We start from the raw sequence: 19,562 nt of genomic DNA, 5'->3' as shown, positions 1-19,562 counted from the left end.
GTGGTTCATCTTCTAAAAATGTTGACACTGTCTCCTAGATCTGAAGGTTTTCAGACCCTACTATTATCTTTTCTGTTGTGGTGGGTGAGTGCTGGGGCTCTGTTACCTTTCACAGGCTCTATCGTGCAGTGGTAGAACGAAGAGAACCGTACGGGGAGCTGGTGCCCCTCAGGGAGTAGCCGTGACCTGCTCCCCGCAGCAGGCCCGGCCTCAGCGCCCTGAGGCGCGGGGCGGGAGCTCCTGTGCGGCGGGCTGGGGAAGGGGCCAGGGCCGATGCTTCACACGTTCACTGTTACCGGCGGGGGAGGACGCGGCGGGGCCGAGCGTCACGTCTGAGCGGGGCCGCCGCTGCGGGGAGGGAGGAAGAGAGCCGAGCCGAGCCGCGCCGCTCTGTCCGCCGCGGCGCGCTCTATGGTCGGCGCGGAGCGCTCTGCGCGGCGCTCTATGGCGCGGGCGGCCCGGCTGTCAGTACGGCGCGCCGGAAGGGGGCGGAGCGCGGCCCGGGCTTGTTTGGGTCCGGCGGGGCTGTGAGGGCGGCGGGCGGCGCTGGCCATGGGGGTCCCTAAGTTCTACCGGTGGATCTCGGAGCGGTACCCCTGCCTCAGCCAGGTGCTGAAGGAGCATCAGGTGAGCTGGGAGCGGGGCGCCGCTGCCTGCCAAGGGCCTGTCCCCGCTCGGCGCCGGGGCGGCGGAGGAGGGGGGTCCCGACTGGCCCCTTGGCGGGGCGAGGGAGCGGGCCTGGTCCCCGGCCGGGCTTTCCCGCGCTGGGCTTGCGGGGCTGAGGCCGGGTCGGCTCAGGGCGGGTGGTTGCGCCTACGGCCGCGCCTCGGCTAGACCCGCGGCTCGAAGCGGCCGAATTTCGGGGGCTGGCGGCGTGCGGTCGGTGGGAAGCGGGCGAGGCTTTTAGGGGCTTCCTGAAAGCCTGGGTGGCCGACCCGAGGGCGCCGCTGGCGCCCAGCGGAGCCGGCAGCCTTCTGCCGCGGATATTTGCCCTTTCGTTACGTGCAAGTAATGTTTGCGGGAGGAGCCGCCCCGAAACCGCGCTGCTCCTCGAGGGGATGCCCAGCCCGGCCGGCTCCCCGCAGCGCGGTCGTGCCTGGCTCCCCACGGCCGCGCTCGCTCCTTTCGCTTTTGTTTCCACGGCGGCCGCGCTCCTCCCCAGCCCGTCTGAAACTCCGCCGGGCACCGGGCGGCCTCCGCCCCCTCGGGCCGCGGAAAGTCGGAGTTTCCTCGTTACTGGGCTCCGAACGGTGACTGCTGGTGACGGCGGGTGGCACAGTAATGACGAGGGACAGGTTTTACAGCTCTGCTGCGATTCTTTGTTGTCGCATGCGTCGGACAACTTGTATTAGTAACAAAAACAAGAAGCATGTTAAAGCCTAGAAAGGAAAGCCGCAAATAATGCTTTCAATGTCAGGCAAAAAAAGCCTTATTTTCAGAGAAATCATGTTTGGTATTTGTTAGACATAAGCTCTTAACTTTTCATTATAATTTTTAACTGGTGTTAGGAATGTGGTTTTATAATCTGAATATGGATGTTCTGAGATGAACGGAGTGATGATTGAAGGCATGTTTGAGAGTTAATAAATTTTTCTCAAAGTTAGTGTTTTAAAAGGTTAAGTAGCTGTTGTATCAAGGTGTCCAAGATGCCTTGTTCAAATGTTTCCAAACCTGGATGTCTGACTCTTCTAGTTTCAAAGCAGTTTTCAAAGCATATGGCTTTGCTTATGATTTGTTGAATTTCACTGTAGTGCCCTACACTGTCTGTGTAGCAAGGCGGCAGCAGTGTGTGCTGGCTTCTCAGCTGGTTTGTTAAATGCCTGGGCTCCTCGCTGAAGTTGGTGGCAGCTTTAAACTTCTGCTGAAGAACCGTGAACTGTGGCAAGCTGAGGATCAGCATGTGTCTGCTCTAACCAGGGGGGTAGCAGTAGGGGGTACTACCCGTGGTACTTTCTGAAAGAGGATGTTAGAGCTCTTAAGATAAACAGAAAGCACAACCCTTAAGTATGCTAATGTCATTCTCTAATTAGTCTTTCTAAAGACTAGATTATGGTGTTAGTTTTTGTGGAATACTTTGTGTAAAACAGAAAAGAAAATGTCTAGATTGTTGTATGTAATATTAAGCTTGAACAGTAACATGTATCCTCATTCTTTTTCTTTGCCAGACCACTTGAATATTCAGACGTGTACTAGCATCTAGATTAGGATTTTTGTTTGCTGTTACAGAAAAAACTACCCAGAATAAAAGTCAATTCCTATGTAAAACACAACATTATTTTAAAATCCTATTACAGCTGTGCTTCTTAAAAGGTCATCTATTTCCCTTATATACAGGGCTTCCATATAAAAGCTTTAGTTTTCATCCCTTTAGAATGCTGCCTATGCAAGGCCCTGCTCTGTTCTTTTCTGAAAGTGGTGCCTGTGTGGATGATGTGATGTTTGAGCATGTTGAGAGCAGTTGGGTTACTGAATTTAACTGTATTCAGAATCCTTATGCACAACAGAAGACTAGTTATTGCAGGTGACTGGAGATCCTTCCCAATCCTACCTCTTGTTTCTTCTCTTAATCATTCCTCTTTCTGAAACAGAGTTATGTTTCTCTTACATCTGGATGATAAATACAAATCCAGCCACATGCCTTTCAAAATTATGCAAAGATATGTCGGAAGCAGTACTACAGAAAATCATGAAAAGTTAGAATTGCCTTTTTCCAGTTGTAATGACAGGATAATTTTTATAAATGGCTATATTGGTGGATTAAATAATAGATTTTTTTATTGCGAATTGTTCTTGTGCGTGTTTGGTGGGTTTTGGTAACAAAAAGGTAGACGATGTCCCCTTTGCTTCATACATTTAACAGTGTGCTTGTGTACATTCAGGGGAGGGTTCTTTCCTTTGAAAAAAAGTCGGATTGCTACAGATAAGGCTGTTAGAAGAACAGAGAACTAGACAGGAAAAAAACATGTTTGGAAAACTTGGGAAAGAAATTAATGTTAACTCTACTGCTTTTGGTGGTAATTGGCACTCTCTACACTCACAGGTGGCTCTTGGCATAGCTGAAGAGGCAGCATGCAATGCTCATGGTAGCAACTCATTAACAGGGGGAGAGCCCTAAATTTCTGAAGCTGGTTTTGCTTTTGAAATACTGTTGGAAACTGCATAGTCAATTTTGTAGCTTTTATTGTTTATAATGTGGTTATACTGCTGAATCAGTGAAATGTATGGGTTATTAAAGAAAGGGAAATTATCTCTTCCTGAAAAGTATGATTTTATTTGCTTTTCCCTTATACAATGTAGAAGATTGCCCAAGCACATGGAACAGAAGTCCTGAGGTACCAGAAACAGTCAGGATAGGATAGGAACCTGTTCAGCTGACTTTCTTCACTGGGGAGATCATAATAACAGATCGCAAGAGCAAACAAGCCCGTAACCAGTCAAGATACTCCTAGCCCATTGGCATGCAGTAGGTTCCAGGGAGGTCTTTCCACCTCACTCCTTTTCAGTTACTCTCAGCCATGCCTTGGGCAGTGTTTGCATTGCTTCAGCTGTCACCAAATAGGTATTAACTGTGGCTTTTTTAGATTCCAGAATTTGACAACTTATACCTGGACATGAATGGCATTATACATCAGTGTTCACATCCAAATGATGATGATGTTCACTTCAGAATCTCAGAAGATAAGATTTTTGCTGATATTTTTCACTATTTGGAAGTACTGTTTCGCATTATTAAACCAAGGAAGGTTTTCTTCATGGCAGTTGATGGAGTAGCTCCAAGAGCAAAAATGAATCAGCAGCGTGGGAGACGTTTTAGGTGAGAATATTTGTTCTTGCTCTGTCTTTAAGATAGTAAATACATTAAAAAACCCCATTTACTTGAATCTATACTATAAAAAGTAAAATGTGAGTGTTTGTGCCCTTGACAGTAGCTTTAATTTTTAATTAAATGAGGGTAACTACCTGTAAAATGTTAATACTTAAAATCTGGGTTCCAAAAAGGAAAGTTTGCTTGTTACTTAGGTTTTTTGCTGTGTATGTGGGAGTTGAGGGTGGGGGTGTCACCAAAGAACCGGCATAAAAACTTATCGACACTAATGTGGTGTAGATAAGCAGACACTGCTTTATTAACGGCTGGGTGCGCAGGGGAGTCATCTCGCCAACAACGCACACCGAGCATCAAAATTGTAAATCTTATACAGAACTTGCTCATACATATTCATTAAGTATTCATGCATAAACATATAATTTCTTGGAAATCATCAATATACTCTCCTCCTATTTCCAGTTATGCACAGTGAAAGCTAGAAATGTCTAGAAAAGTGTCTGGGCTGTAATACGGGTAGGTGGTTCATGAGTCGGTGGTCGCGATCTCCCGCTGCCAGAATTACCTTCTGCTTAAGTTCACTGTTTCTTGGCAGGTACTCGCAAGCTGTTACAGTTGGTTTTCCTCATTTCCTATTAATCCTAGACCTTGACAGCTACATGCATTCTTATAGTTCTATGTATGCCTCATAAATTAGTTTATAAATCAAACTGTGTTTGTTACCTAGGTTCCAAATGCTCCTACCAGATGATTTTGACCAATCCCTTCGGCCTTGGTACAGGGCTAAATGGGGATTTTAGAGTAGCATTCGGTTGCTGGTATAAAGTGCAATAAATGTGAACAAATAATTTCTACTAAAATATCCCTTAATTCATATTAAAATCAAACAGAACTTAATTTCAGTTGATAGCATAATCAGTAACGGGGAGCTTTTTTTCCTGTGAAATTTTCTGTGAAATGAAAGTGTAGAGGAGCTCTTAGAGATGGCTCAAATGGCTTCATAACTTGTGAGAGTCTTTGGTATTTGTGAACGTTAATTCTAGATATGCCATTTTGGTAATTGGAGTGTTCTTTGACAGTCATAGAAGAAACTAGGTTTTTAATAAAACTCTGGTTTTGTGTTGGTACCAGTTAGCAACCTAGCTCAAATACAGAGCTGCAAGTAGATTTCACGGTATTAAGAATTATGTTAATGTTTCGGGAGATGTGAAAGTGTCTTTGAAGATTGTTGTGAGGAAATAAAGCCAGTGGTCAGACAGTGCAGGGATGGTGAGTGAAATGCAACAGAAACAAACTGGGGGAAAGGGATGAGGAAATATTGTCAAGCTACTGTGGGGTTTTTTTTGTGATTTTGGGTTTTGGGTGGTTTTTTGGCTTTTTTTTTAAGGAAAAAAGGTTGAGAGGAAGAAGATATTAAGAAAGAGTTCTAAATAGAAAATGGGAGCGGAAATGAGAGGACAAAAATCTAAGACGTTTGTGGCTACTCTTTTTCTGTTTCAAAAGTGTTTCTGAAATCCTTAGCCAAGAAAGGCTACAATTGTATTTGTTTGTTTCTCCATTACTAGTAATGATAAATTTTTAGTATACCCTTCCTACCCCTATGGTTGTGAATTTGCTGCTTTGTTTAACTAAATTTCTGTTACTGTTCTGGGATAGTATTTTTAGATTAGCTCTAGAGTATTCCTACAGTTCAATGTTAATTTGCTTTCATCGTGATCGGCGGTTGAATGGTCATCTTGGTAATCTAAACATTAACTGTATCTGAGTAATGGCAGACTATCATCATCACTAGGGGAAAAAAAAAGCTATTTTTAAGCTTTCCAGTTGTTTCAGACATAAGTGCAAACTCAATTCAGGAGTTAAATATCTCTTCCCCCTTGCCTTTTTTTTAACACTCTTTAAAAATCAACTACATATATTTTGTCAGCAAAGCTGTACTTAGGAAATTAACATTTAAAATCATTCTTTCCTTACTCCCTCTTTCCAACCCTGTTTTGTTTCAGATCAGCAAAAGAGGCAGAAGACAAAATAAAAAAGGCCTTAGAAAAGGGAGAAACTCTCCCTACAGAAGCCAGATTTGATTCCAACTGTATTACACCAGGTAAGATAATTTGTTAATTATTTAAATTTAATTGTTTAGATTTATATTTTTGCATATATATTTTGGCACTGTTTTTCTATCCCAAGGTGCTTTTTTTAAAAAAAAATAATTAGAGGACAGAATCAGTAAAGGCTCAGTTAAGTTGAGAACAGAAGTTTTAACAACTTTTAGTAGGGTTGGAATACTGTCTGATTCTAAAAATTTTTTTAGATGGCTATGGAAAAACTGAAATGTCTTGAGGAAAAAAACCAGCTGTCCTCTTCATCTCTTGCAAAATTTTGACTTGTTTTTTTCATTAATAATTTTGATATGTAAATACAATTTTGAATGACTAGTGAAAAGCTTTGCATTTAACTTAGATTTCTGTTTTCAGGAACTGAATTCATGGCCAGATTGCATGAGCATCTTAAATATTTTGTAAATATGAAGATTTCCACAGACAAATCCTGGCAAGGAGTAACAGTCTACTTATCAGGCCATGAGGTCATTGTATTTTGTTAATATTTTCTTTTAAATAGATTTTTATTTTATAGAAAAATACTCACAGATTAATTTTGTGGGTTTTTGTGTAGACTCCGGGGGAAGGTGAACATAAGATTATGGAGTTCATCAGATCAGAAAAAGCAAAGCCCCATCATGATCCAAACACAAGACACTGTCTCTATGGCTTAGATGCTGACTTGGTATGTGCAATTAAAATAATACAAACAACAGAAGTTCATAAAGTGTGTGTATTTTTGATGTCTTCCTAAGCACACAGAGTTCTAAAATGTTTTTAAACAAGCATGTAATTTGAGATTCCTGCAAACTTTTGAATTCATAATGAAACAGAACTGCAAAATTTCTGTATACGGCTTGAATGTCGAGTAACAGCTTTTTAAAAAATAACAAAGTAAGACCTTTCTAATATCTCTTTGTAATAGATTATGCTGGGATTAACAAGTCATGAGGCACACTTTGCGCTCCTAAGAGAAGAAGTCAGATTTGGTGGTAAAAAATCTCAAAGGTGAACTGATTTAAATTTACTCTTTATTTTATATACATTGAAACTAAATCTAAAATATGCTGGTCACTAAAACTTTTTTTTTAATTGATTGCATATTAAATCAATAAAATCTTAGTTTATTTTTGTGTTAGAAAGTACATGAAATTAGAGAAATCACCTTGTTACACTGTGCATTTGAATTAATTTGCGTGACAAAATGTATGCTGTCAGGACAGCTGATAAAAAAAATCCTTAGAGCTTTGGTGTGTTGTACTTCATATTATGAATGGAACAGCCCAGGCTGTAGTGACATTGTTTCCATAATTGTCTTATGCAAATACTTCTTAAAATGTATTTATAACTCTGAGGTTTTGTGCATGTAAGTAAATTAGTAGAATAATAACTAAAATAAACTCTTGAAGTGGCTGAGTGGATGCTAATTTGTGGGCTATAAGCAGTCAGAAAAAGGTGATTTGATCCAGAACTTTGCATGTACATGGAGCTATTCTGAAGTAATAGAAAAATTAATTTTATACCTGTTGCTGTGGAAGGACCTTAAGCATATGTTTGGTGGATATAGGGAGAAGGTGGGAGAGACAGAGAGAAATACTTTTTTGATACAAAAAAGTATTTGGGATAATACAGTGATAAGTCATGTAAATATTTAGATAAATGCATAATTTCTGCTAATAAATGTTCTTATTGCAGAGGACAATATGATAAACATCAGAAATAAGTATTCTTTTCAGTCTTCCACCGTCGGATTTTCACTAGTATTTATTCCGTTAATATTGTTGACATGTTAATAGGCAATGTTTTTAAAAGACCTTAAGTCTAATTAAAGAAAAATGTGTTTTTTCCCTTTTTTAAAATATATAAACATGTGACAACCTTTTGAGGGATTAATTAAGTAAAGTATGAAATCAAAAGTCAAGGTGTCAGTATATTTTTATTCCCTCAAGCATTGTTCCATATTTGGCTCCTGTTGTAATTTCTGGATAATATTGCACATTACAGGAATTTACTTCAGAAAGTTACAGAAATTGCCTTCTGAAAATTTGAAAATACAAAAAATACATACAATTTTGAAAATTTGAAAATACAAAAAATACATACAAATTAATATCTGTCAGCAATTTCTTGATTGAGAGAAATGATTTTTTTATCAGGATTTTCAAGTCCTGTGCAACAAAGGATAAGGGGCAAAATGTCTCTAGAGTCTTAGAGCATCAACCTGGATTTGCCAATATGAAAGTTACATTTAAAAAGTGACAGAACTGGGTCTGAAGTTCCATGCAGCCAAGTGTACCTTAGAACTTGTCTTAGTAGTCTTTGTATAAGCCAGCATGTCACACATGTCTTCCCCAGAGGATTTTGGCAAAAATCTACCATGTATGTGCGAATACCCAGGTGTTTATGCCGTTTTGTCATTGGAGGTGGTCCCAGCTAGTTACAGTATCTACAAGGTGAAATAGTCCTTTATGAATTTAAAATACATCAGTCTTTATCTCATTAATCTTTTGGTGCAGGTATTAACTGATGTTGGCCTAACATTGGCTTAGGTATTAAGTAATTTTAATGAAGAGAGGGAAAGAAGGCAGAATATATGTTGACTAATTCATGCCATAAACAAACAGTAGGTTTGTCACTTTTTTTGGTGCTGTGTTGAAGCCACTAGATAATACATATGGAGCATATTTTCAAGTTGAGCATATTCTTTTCTTACAAGAAGCATTTCAAATGACTGAAAATGTAACCTAGCCAGTTTAGACATGAATCTGTGTATGCTGTATGTACTCAGACTAGTTCTAAAATACCTTAAAATTTACTGGGTTTGGTGCAAAGTTAGGTTAGGTTGTCCCTTTTTTGAACAATGGGATAATTACTTGGGAAGTAGTTAATGTAATATGAAACTCTAAAAGCTGTCCTGCTTTCTTTAAGCTAGTTGTTTTCCATACAGTAGAGTCACATCTGCTGTTTAGAATGTTCTACCACAAAATTTTAGAGACTCAAACCAGATGAATCCTAAAATAGATTCAAATAAACGTTTATACATTATTTCTTCTGCAAAGATACAATCTCAGTAAGACTGCTTGGGTTTAGATAAATTAAGATTTATTATTCATGTTGAAAGTGTGTTTATAAATAATCAGTGTAATGTTTTGAATAATTTACAGAGCATGTGCACCAGAGGAAACCACATTTCATTTACTGCACTTATCACTGATGAGAGAATATATTGATTATGAATTTTCACCAGTAAAAGTAAGTTCTAGTGGAGCTGTGATTGAAAAAACATGTGAGGCCCTTTTATGCAAGCGTGATAATAAAAATTATACTTGTTTTTTGTTTTCCTTTTTTTTTCCTTCCCCCAGGACAAGATTTCCTTTGAATATGATATTGAAAGGATAATAGATGATTGGATCTTAATGGGTTTCCTTGTAGGAAATGATTTTATTCCTCATCTACCTCATTTACACATTAATCATGATGCACTGCCGCTACTTTATAGAACATACATGGCTATCTTGCCAGAACTGGGAGGTAAGAAGACTAAGTTCAGTTGTGGAAAGTAGAAACATTAACATTCCTGTGTTAATATTTATGGACTTGTTTAGCCATTAGAATATTTAGGCAGCAAGCTTTAGACAGCCATGAGGACTGCATTCTATTATATATGGGGCATTTAAATTGAAATTTTTAAATTGTTAATTTAAAAAACATACTTTGTTTTCCCAATAGGGTACATAAATGAGAATGGACATTTGAATTTAAAACGCTTTGAGAAGTATCTTACAAGATTGTCAGATGTAAGTAACTTCAAAATTGCACTGTATAGAACAGTCTATTGAATATGTCTACAGTATAGTGCCCTAAAATGCACCATGGTGTAGTTTTAATGAACTGTTAAATAACTGTGGTTTACAAGTGGTTCCATCAGCTGTTTTATCATTTAACCAATGGGATCCAATCAGTTGTTGTCTGATCTTATCATAACATAAGAGGAAAAAGATTGAATCATTTGATCTGTGCTTTAGCCAGGATCTTTTAGTACTGCAAGTCAAATGAGGATTCACCAGTATAATTATGGTCCTCAGTTCTCAATGAATAACGAGCAGCAGTACTAGCCAAAATCTGCTGCAGGCAGCAATATTCCTTGCTTCCCCTGCTGGGCAGTTTCTTGTGGGGTAAATGACGTCTGAAGATCTTGGACAGCAGTATTTTCTGCAAGTTTTTTATGAAGATCACTGGTAAAGAGCATTGAAGCAGTAGTGTCTCTCGGAGACAGGCGTCAGCATTCTTCATGAACTACCAGGCATACAGGAGGCAATCCTGTTAAGTGCCATTGCAGTAATCCATCCTAGAGATAAGACAGTGTATAGGCCATATAGAAACGGAAGGGTCTCGGCCTTCTGCTGAACTTGGAAGGGGAAAGTTCATCTGCTGTCCCAGCTTCAGCCCTGTCTTCTCATTCTTGGGTATAACTATGAAAGTGTTGGTGGTGTGGCACAAGACTGTATTGCCCAGACCCTGTATACGTCTACTACTTCTAGAGGTGAAAGTGAAATCTAGAAGTTATCTAACTCCATTTTGGTACCTATTGTTGCCTTACTGAACGAAAACAAAATATGGCTTGGGTATATGTTTTATATGGCTAAGAATAAAGTTTTTTAATATTAATCTATTAGTTTAGGTGTAGCTCTAGGGTGAAATGTTTATGTATGAATGACTGTAGATGTAATCTAATGCATGTACTAAAAAGATATTGTTAATCTAGCCTTCTTAAATTTGGCATTCCTCAAATACTTCTAAACATATTTTTTCTTTTGGGCACAGTTTGATCGTGAACACTTCAGTGAAGTCTTTGTAGACCTAAAGTGGTTTGAAAGTAAAGTAGGCAATAAATACCTCAACGAGGCAGCTGGTATTGCAGCAGAGGAAGCCAGAAAAAACAAACAAAAGAAACAAAAGGTTAGTGTTTTACATGTGCAGTTTTGGAAATAAGAATATTACTTTTTGCAAATCAGTAATTTGAATTTAGGCAAATTAAGTGGCATAAACCTCTGTTTTGAGATCTTTTGAGATCAGAAAAGATAGTAAAATGTAACATTTGAGGAACTGTCTGTATGCATACTGGTTGTGAGTGATAAAATGGTTAAGTCAAGGTCAGGTTCTCATGATTTTTGAAATCTTGTAAACCTGTAACATAATGCTTTATGTGAATTTATCTGTTCCTCAACAGCAGCAAAACTTACTTCTGGGTGAGTTATGGTCAAACTTGCTATGCTTTACAATTTTACTTTCAATGCATAGCCTGCTAGAAGTTTTACCTATTTCAGATACAATGATAGATCATTTGTGCATGTCTTGGTATTGGCCAAATATCTGACAATGAATAGATAAACATCAGTTTCATTGCTCTCTCAGACTGGTTGTTAAACTTGCAATTCAAGATATAATGAAACTAAAAAGGAACAACACCTTTCTTTCTATCTTGACTCTGCCCTGCTGTCATGTACCCTACCTCCATTTGCTATCCTTCAATATATGCCTTCAGCAGAGTTAGAGTAGCAGCAGGAGATTCCTTCAAGTTTAATCTGTCACAGTATATCACTGTCTTGTTCTTAGCGCAGTTTGTGGTTTGTAAGAGCAAGATGTTAGCTCTTCCTTTAATAAGGTGAGCTTTATTTGTGGTTGTTTTCTTATTTGCCGCAGAAGTTTTGGAGCCGATGTATAGTATTAGCTAGCCATCTTGACTGATCGTTTGAATGGCAGTGACAGTCATGAGCTTGAATATCTCAGGTACAGGGGAAGAGGGCCAGTTTAATGATTCTGTTTATTGAAAGCTACTCAGTGCTGTACACAAAAGACTGCGTAGTGTGAGAATGAAGTAACTGTTTGGCTTGTCTGTGTCTAAAACACGATTTCTTGTACCCTTACTTCCCACAAAAGTGATTTGAGTTCTTAAAAATTTACTGACAAAAATTTTAACTGCATACTGGTGCTGTAGCACAGTGCATGATGTAGGTAAAAATGTTTAAATATGTACTGCACAGTTTTGGAAATAGTTTTAATTTGGAAAACAGATACTCAGATTTTTATAAAGGTAGTTGAGATTTTATTTGAGACTGCACCCTTGTCTGATCTGTATGGATAAAATAGTTTTCCCTAGGCAATTACGAGAGAAGGAAAGCTAGTGGAGTTTATATTAAACAATAATATTTATACATCTTGATTAACAGCACTTTGAGTTGCAGATTGTGTGGTTGTGAATGATGTATGTGCATATTATTCTGTATTTTTACTGTATTTCAACTTAATTTATTAGGCTCAGGAAAATTCAATATGTTTGGCTGCTTTAGAAAAAAATGAAGGTGAAGCAACACCTAAAAGTAAGTGCAAATAATTTTTCCGTGTACATATAATAATGTGTATAGATCTGTAAGAATTTCATGTCAGAGTTGACCTTAATCTAAACAAGAGAGTTATGTAGTCAGATATTGGGAATTGGAACTGGCTTATGGTGAGAGGGAGTGGGGTTAAAGCTTTTGAAGTGCTTCTTACCAGACCAGTATTTCCATGATGAATTAAAGGAATGAATGAGCGGATCTTCAACAACATTTTGCTTTTGATTGTATGCCTAGGTATTTTGTTATTCAGGTGGCGACAAATTAACAGATTTTTGTATGGCTTTGGGGTTTTTGGCTGTTGCTTGTGTTTTTAAACTCATTCCGCTTGTAGGAAATGTCTTTTGCTCGTGTTTTGAAACTTAATGTCAAAAATGTATAAGTATTACTCCATGATACAAGATCATGTTGCTGAAAAAATATTAAATTTTAAAATTTGTTTTAATGTTTTCTTAAATTATTACCTGATGGCTTATATTACATAGGGCTTAGGAATATGGTATAGTTGAGAATGATCAGTGTTAGGTTAATGGTTGGACTAGTTTATATTCAAGGTCTTTTCCAACCTAGATGATTCTGTGATATTCACTTCTCAGTTCTTGTAATTGGGCTACAAACCTGGTTGCCTATCTTCAAAGGAAAAAAAAAAAAGGTCCAGACATTCTCTGGATAAAGATTTTGTTTAATTGTTTCATGTTACTTTCAGTGTGAGGAAGATATGACCACCTATAATTGTGAATTGAGGAATAAAGTGAGGAGTAAAGTTAAGGCATTGAGTCAAAACTGAATGTCTTCAAACTTTGTGGTAGCAGAGAAGTGAATGTTAATCCTTTTTTTTTTTTCCCATGATGTCTTTTTCAGCTGTTTTGGAAGATGAGCCGGATGATGATGATCTGTTTGAAACTGAGTTTAGGCAATACAAAAGAACTTACTACATGACTAAAATGGGTGTAGAAGTAGTTTCTGAGTAAGTGTATGCTTTTTCCTTTTTATTTTTATTTTAAACACCAAAGATAAGTCTTTGGATATGTCAATACAAGACAGAATATTCATCTGTGTTGAAAGCAGAGAGCACATGTCGGTGTGCCACAGCAGTGATGCTTTTGGCTAATGCAAGAAGAGCTCAAATCAAGTTTTCTGTAACAAGTATTTGAGAGCTAGAGAGAAAAAATCCATTAGTATTAAAGGAATCTAGGAAGCCATGTTTTCATTAGGTTCACAAAATGTTCAACCTTCATTCCTATGTATAAGGTGCTAAGTAATTTTTATATACCAGTGAAAATGAGAAAAACTGATAAGTATATTTTCTTTCTTTTGTAAGTGACTTCTTGGCTGATCAATCAGAATGTTATGTCCAGGCAATACAGTGGATTTTGCATTATTATTACCATGGAGTTCAATCATGGAGCTGGTAAGAAAAATTGTTGCATGAGAAACTGCTTAAAGATCAAGCAATATTTCACCTTGTACGCTGGGAACATTTAATGTAGTTTTGCTTGTTTCTGATCTGTGAACGCTGCTGTACTGTAATTAAGTCAAATAAGAGGGTTTTTTTTTTCCCTGCAGGTATTATCCTTATCATTATGCACCTTATCTGTCAGATATTCGCAACATCAGTGAACTCAAAATCAAATTTGAACTGGGAAAACCTTTCATGCCATTTGAACAGCTTCTTGCTGTACTTCCAGCAGCTAGCAAAGACCTGCTACCTAAATGCTACCAGGTAGGATTTAGAACTAAATTTCATAGATCTATCACTTACTGTTTGTCTGCTTTATTTTGAAGTAACTCTTTTCTTGGCATTTTTGCATGTCCTCTTAGTTATATTCTACCTCCCAATTTTAGGTGTATGATTAAATACTTCTAGCTATTGTTAGTACATTGTAAAATTAGTAATAAATGCAAAATTTTGCATTTGCTAAGCAGTTTCAGAGTAGGACAGTTAAGTGATAAATGTTGAATTTCTGTTCAGCCTTGAATTGATTTTAATACAGCCTTACTTTATCTCTTCCTAGAATTAGCACTTAAATTGTCTCTTGATGATGTTTAATTCCTCTATTGTATTTTCCTAGCACTTGATGATTAGTCAAGACTCTCCTATTATAGAATATTATCCACTGGATTTTAAAACAGACCTAAATGGAAAACAGCAAGAATGGGAAGCTGTAGTATTAATCCCGTTTATTGATGAGGTAAATTCTTTCAACATCTGCTGTCTATAAAAAGCTTCATAACAAATCTGCTAAACTTCTCAGTTAATCAACAGTTACACATGCAATTAAATGGAAGTTTAAATTAGCACTTGATAAGACCACATTAAAATATAAATGTTTGCTGCCTGGAGAGTAAGGTTAGATTAAGTTACCACAGACAAAGTTAGCTTCAAGTGGCAGAAGTCTTAAGGGATGTGGACTTTTTGTTGTTTGTTCATGTTTTTAAGCAACTGTGCAAATATTTAGTTTCAGATTCTTTGAGGAAAAAATTCTATATACATATAAAAATATGTATGTAGAAATAAAAGAATGTCGGTAAAATAAAACACTTGAAAAAAAAAAGCCTCGAACAAGTCTTTTTACAGAAAATCTCTTCACATGAACACCAGTAATGGGTAGAAAGCTACAAATCAAACAGTAAAACATTAACAGAGAGGAATAAAAGAGTAACTTTCCTTTTGCATACAGGATAGCATAATTATATACGTTGTTGTAATATCTTTTATCAAATGAAATTTAAGCACATCAAAGAGTGGATGGAAAGAGAAGTGCAGATTAGATGTTAAGATATATACAGGGGGTGGCCTGTGCCTATCAGCTGTTTCTAGAGTTTGCAGTGAAGGGTTGACGGGACTTAGTCTTCTCACAAAAGACAACAGTTGCTACTTAAATGGCCCATAAGGTTTTGAAGCTTTTTCAATAGTTATTTTGCAGAATTTTATCATAACATCTAAAGTCTTTTTAATATTCCTCTGCATGTTAAATGTAAAAGGCAAAATATGCATTTGGAAACATATTTGCAAAAAGGTAATCTATTCTCCAAAGCCATTCTGTTTTAATTGCCCTATTTTGATCAGAGAGCTGGAACATGAGAAAAGGTGAGGCTGCAATTAGAAAATTAATTCATTAACCAGAAAAATGCAGGTATCAACTTTCTCAATGTAGATGTTTCCATGCTAATGTTTGTTACCAGTTTCACATACACTAATTTCTCTAAAATTCAGAAACGACTGCTGCAGGCCATGGAATCCTGTAATAAGTGCCTAAAAGAAGAGGAGAAACAAAGAAATACTCACAGTGCTTGCTTAATGTACTGGTATGACAAAGATGCAGAGTTCCAGTACCTGTCACCATGGCCAGAGAAATTCCCTGCAGTAGAAAGATGTCATACAAGGTAACGCTAGCATAACTATTTTAGATAGACTAAAAGGAGTTAGAATACTTTCATTAGCATTTTAACCAAGGCTTTTACATGCCAATATATACACTGAAAAATGTAAAACATTGAATTCACTGTTACTTGTTTTGGATAGCATGGTGAAAGTATTTGTCCCTTTTCTTTAAATGTTACTTTGCAGAACAGATGAACCATTGCTAAGTTGGCAAGAACACTCTAGAGAATTACTGAACTTTGTATGACACAGAGGATGAAAGACTGGTACAAATGTCTGATAATAGTGATGATTTATCAGCACACTAATTCCAGACCATTTGTAATAATATGTAAGCATTTGGATCCAGTGCAGAGAGTTTGAACACAAGTGTGTTTTTTCACTTTCCTCTCACTGAAACTAGCCAGCTTTATTTCACACAGGCTGAGGTTTCAAGGTTTAATGGGAACATAACCTTAATAGTAGCAAAACTAAAAACAAAATAGAGGAGGAATGCCTGTTGCAGGATTACACTCAGTGGAGAATGAATAGTTGTGAAGATGAATGATACCATATGGAATAATAGCTAGTGTAGAATTTAACAATAACAGTGAACTAAAAGGTTATACCAGGATATACCGTGGCTTGAAGTTTTGCCTTTTTCCTAACTAGTCTCTTTGCAGCAATAGTGTGGGTTTTTATAGTCCTTTTGTATGATTCCAAGTGGCTTAAATTAATTGCCACCTTGCAGGAAAGTCAAAGGGTTTGTCAGCTAATGAGTGTTTGAATGAGTAATGAGAGTTTCTAGAGCTGAAGGTCAATTTGTATGAAAAAACGTTGTGCAACTTGTTTTTTAGGTATAAAACAATACCTTTGGATGCTTGGCTTGTAGAAATAACCCACAATAAGATAACTAAAATCAACAAGAGTGCATTATATTTTTGTGGATTTCCCACTTTAAAGCACATTAAACATAAGGTAAAAGATTTCTCTCTTCTGACATTTTCAATTGTATTGAATAGAAAACTATATAAGGATTCAAGTAAGTTTTATGTGCTGTTTTGTTTTTGCCCAGTTCTATCTTAGAAAAAGTGGTGTACAGGTGTTTCAGCAAAGCAGCCATGGAGAGAACATGATGTTAGAAATTACAGCTGATGAGAAATCAAAAGAGCAGGTAAGCATTCAGCTCCTAAAAAAAAAAAAAAAAAACCAAACCAGAAAATAGGCAGAAAAACTTGTCACAAAAACAATGAATTTGTTAAATAGACAGATGTAAAATGTTAGTTATTTATATCCTAATAGTTTATCATAGGAGAAGAATGTCTATAGAGTAATACTGAAAAAGTTTTTTAAAATTTTTAAATCCCAAGGATTTATTAAAATATAGTTAAATATATTGAATAGTTAATTTAAAAGAATTATCTCTAGATTCTTTTAAACTTCAACTAGTAATGCTTGATTTCAAAATAAGCTTTATGTATAAGTGGTTAAAATTGGATTAATATGAAGGAGAGGTATGGCTGTATGTTCAAGGCCATAGAATTAATTGCTGGAGTAAGAACTCTGGAGTTCTTAGCTCCCAGCCCAAAGTTCAGACCGTTAGGTGGTAGTGTTATCAGTATATATTTTGAAAACATCAGCTGAATGAGTACACTGAAAACATCAACACTGTTAGTTCACACTGAAAGCTTTTGTTGGCTGTTGGAGTTAATAGTAAAAAATAAAGTTCATTAGGATTAAAATGCTAAATTTGTGTGGGGAACAGTCTAGAACTTTGAGAATCTGCTGAAGGATTTAAAATTCTCTTGACTTCAGAATATTAAATGTCAGTCTCCTTAGAGTTTCTGGCATTTCTCTGTGATAGTCATCAGATGTTCTCAGGTAAGGAGTTGGCCAGACTTCCTCCCGACTAATTAGTAGTTGACAATGGCATAAAAGCAAGGAAGCAGATTCTCCAGACCAGTGCCTCTTGTCATTTGTGTAGCAGAGTATATAGACACTTTTTCCCTTTTAATCAGGAATGAGTTGATCCAGAGACTTTAAGAAGCAGAATATTTTTTCTAAATCCTTTAAAAGCCAACTATTTAATAATAAAAAATATTAGGTAGCAAAAGAATAATCCTGGAAAATAAAAGTGTTAGAGATAAATAAATAAAACCAGGAAAGGAGGGAGGAGGAAAACAAGATATGATTTTATTTTAGAGAGAGGGAGAGTGAATAGTCAAGATACATGGCAAAGAGAATTAAATAAGCCAAAATAGTATATTAGAGAAATAGCAGAAACTAGTTGGGAAAACAGAACATAATGTGACACTAAAATTACAGATGCTAACAGAGTCCTGGTCGTAAGTGCTGTTTCTTTATTTCGGTGAGACACAAAAGTAAATTCTATGGTACAAAATATTTCAGTAATCTCAAATTGTCAGTTAGAACTATTTGTTTCTGGGACACAATAATCAAAGTGATGTAACAAACAAATACATAGTAAGCCTATACCAGAAATGTAAATCAACCCAGGTCCTACAGCTAACATGCAACATGTAAAGAGCCGCGTTTGGAATATGATACTTTGTTCTAATAGATGATACATGATTCTCCATTTCTAATCAAGAGATTATGTAGTATGTATCAAATACAATTTAGTAAGGTAAAATGAGCTTTTAATTCTGCAAGGAAAATCTGTTCTTTAACTAGAGTAGTTTTTACTGCAAAAACAGTTTGAAAAATCCCCGAACAAAAATCTTTAATATGCTAAACCATTCATAATAGTAACTTCTGAGTTTTTTTCAGATGGTAGAAAATGTTGCCAGTTTGGTACTTGGGAAGCGTGTTTTTGTTAACTGGCCACACCTCGAAGAAGCCAGAGTTGTTGCTGTGTCAGATGGAGAAACTAAGTAAGAGACATTTCATATGTAGTTGTTTGTCATCTTTATTGTTTTGTTTAAAGTTCTTTAGGCTGTATAAAAGTTTTGGGTTTATTCTAATACATTTTGTAATAATATTGTAACAGCAGATTAGTCCAGCTGTATCAAAGGTTGCTTGGTGGAAGAACCTTTTTTTCCCCATTGTTCTGAGGTTTGGTTAGCTCTGTAGAAGTCTAGTGCTTCAATATTTTGCTATAGATGTAGAAGTTTGGGAGAGCTCATTCTTAAATTTGAGGGAAAAATGCATGCACAGAAATCCACATGGAATAATGTAAAAGAGAACGTTTCTATGCTACCTCCCTTTCAGCACATGCACTGGTATTTTTTATAAAAAATATGCTGTATGGCCTATAGTGGAATGGGTAAAGAAAAAGGTGCTGTAAGTTTTCTATGTCCTTAACAAATAATCTCTACCTATTTTAAGTTTTGCTCACAACTGGTTATGTCTAGATAATTCTTATTTGGTTAAATTCATACTTGTCATGATATTCTCAAGGTTTTATTTGGAAGAACCACATGGCACACAGAAACTTTACACGGGAAATGCAGTGCCCCCAACTAAAGTGGCATACATTGGAGATAAGGAACAAAGTATATGGCTAAAAGAAGTTCAAGGCATTTCAGAGCAGTAAGTAACTTTGTAAATTAAAGTGTAACTTTGCATCTTACAGCTTAAAAGTGTTTTGTTGCTATAGTAGAGACCTGAGTAGCAGAGAAGAGCTGCTGCATACTTGATAAAAGTTAATGAGTCTGCTGGAATTAAAAAAAAAAAAAGCATAAAAGAGCTTATGCTGGTGTTTCAGAGTATAAGGAGTTAGTCCCTAGGTATTTAAAGTTAGATGCTATTACAAAAGAATTCTCAAATGACTGAGTTTCAGTATTTACTTTCCCACTCAAATTTCTGTTCTGGTTTTAGTAATCTTCAGTTGTAGGGAGTATATGGAATGGAGTCATACA

General features: G+C 36.9%; 1 protein-coding gene across 5 annotated transcripts in view; it reads left to right on the top strand.

The window, feature by feature from the left end:
- The first annotated feature begins 514 nt into the window (after positions 1 to 514).
- The window catches only part of XRN1 (5'-3' exoribonuclease 1), a 38,730-nt gene continuing 19,682 nt past the window's right edge, over positions 515 to 19,562 (top strand). For all 5 annotated transcript variants that reach the window (XM_074912061.1, XM_074912058.1, XM_074912057.1 and 2 more), the window contains exons 1-20: positions 515 to 627; positions 3,582 to 3,814; positions 5,827 to 5,924; positions 6,298 to 6,407; positions 6,497 to 6,607; positions 6,848 to 6,930; positions 9,087 to 9,174; positions 9,285 to 9,453; positions 9,652 to 9,719; positions 10,747 to 10,881; positions 12,239 to 12,302; positions 13,179 to 13,284; positions 13,639 to 13,728; positions 13,884 to 14,040; positions 14,390 to 14,509; positions 15,535 to 15,704; positions 16,539 to 16,659; positions 16,757 to 16,855; positions 18,472 to 18,575; positions 19,102 to 19,233. In XM_074912061.1, coding sequence (XP_074768162.1) covers positions 553 to 627; positions 3,582 to 3,814; positions 5,827 to 5,924; positions 6,298 to 6,407; positions 6,497 to 6,607; positions 6,848 to 6,930; positions 9,087 to 9,174; positions 9,285 to 9,453; positions 9,652 to 9,719; positions 10,747 to 10,881; positions 12,239 to 12,302; positions 13,179 to 13,284; positions 13,639 to 13,728; positions 13,884 to 14,040; positions 14,390 to 14,509; positions 15,535 to 15,704; positions 16,539 to 16,659; positions 16,757 to 16,855; positions 18,472 to 18,575; positions 19,102 to 19,233 — 2,333 coding nt within the window. In that variant the 5' untranslated portion in view covers positions 515 to 552. The remainder of the gene's footprint in view (positions 628 to 3,581; positions 3,815 to 5,826; positions 5,925 to 6,297; positions 6,408 to 6,496; positions 6,608 to 6,847; positions 6,931 to 9,086; positions 9,175 to 9,284; positions 9,454 to 9,651; positions 9,720 to 10,746; positions 10,882 to 12,238; positions 12,303 to 13,178; positions 13,285 to 13,638; positions 13,729 to 13,883; positions 14,041 to 14,389; positions 14,510 to 15,534; positions 15,705 to 16,538; positions 16,660 to 16,756; positions 16,856 to 18,471; positions 18,576 to 19,101; positions 19,234 to 19,562) is intronic.

Source organism: Athene noctua, chromosome 8 (genome assembly GCF_965140245.1).
Source record: "Athene noctua chromosome 8, bAthNoc1.hap1.1, whole genome shotgun sequence".
Classification (NCBI taxonomy): Eukaryota; Metazoa; Chordata; class Aves; order Strigiformes; family Strigidae; genus Athene; species Athene noctua.
This window is presented reverse-complemented; position numbering and strand designations above follow the sequence as displayed.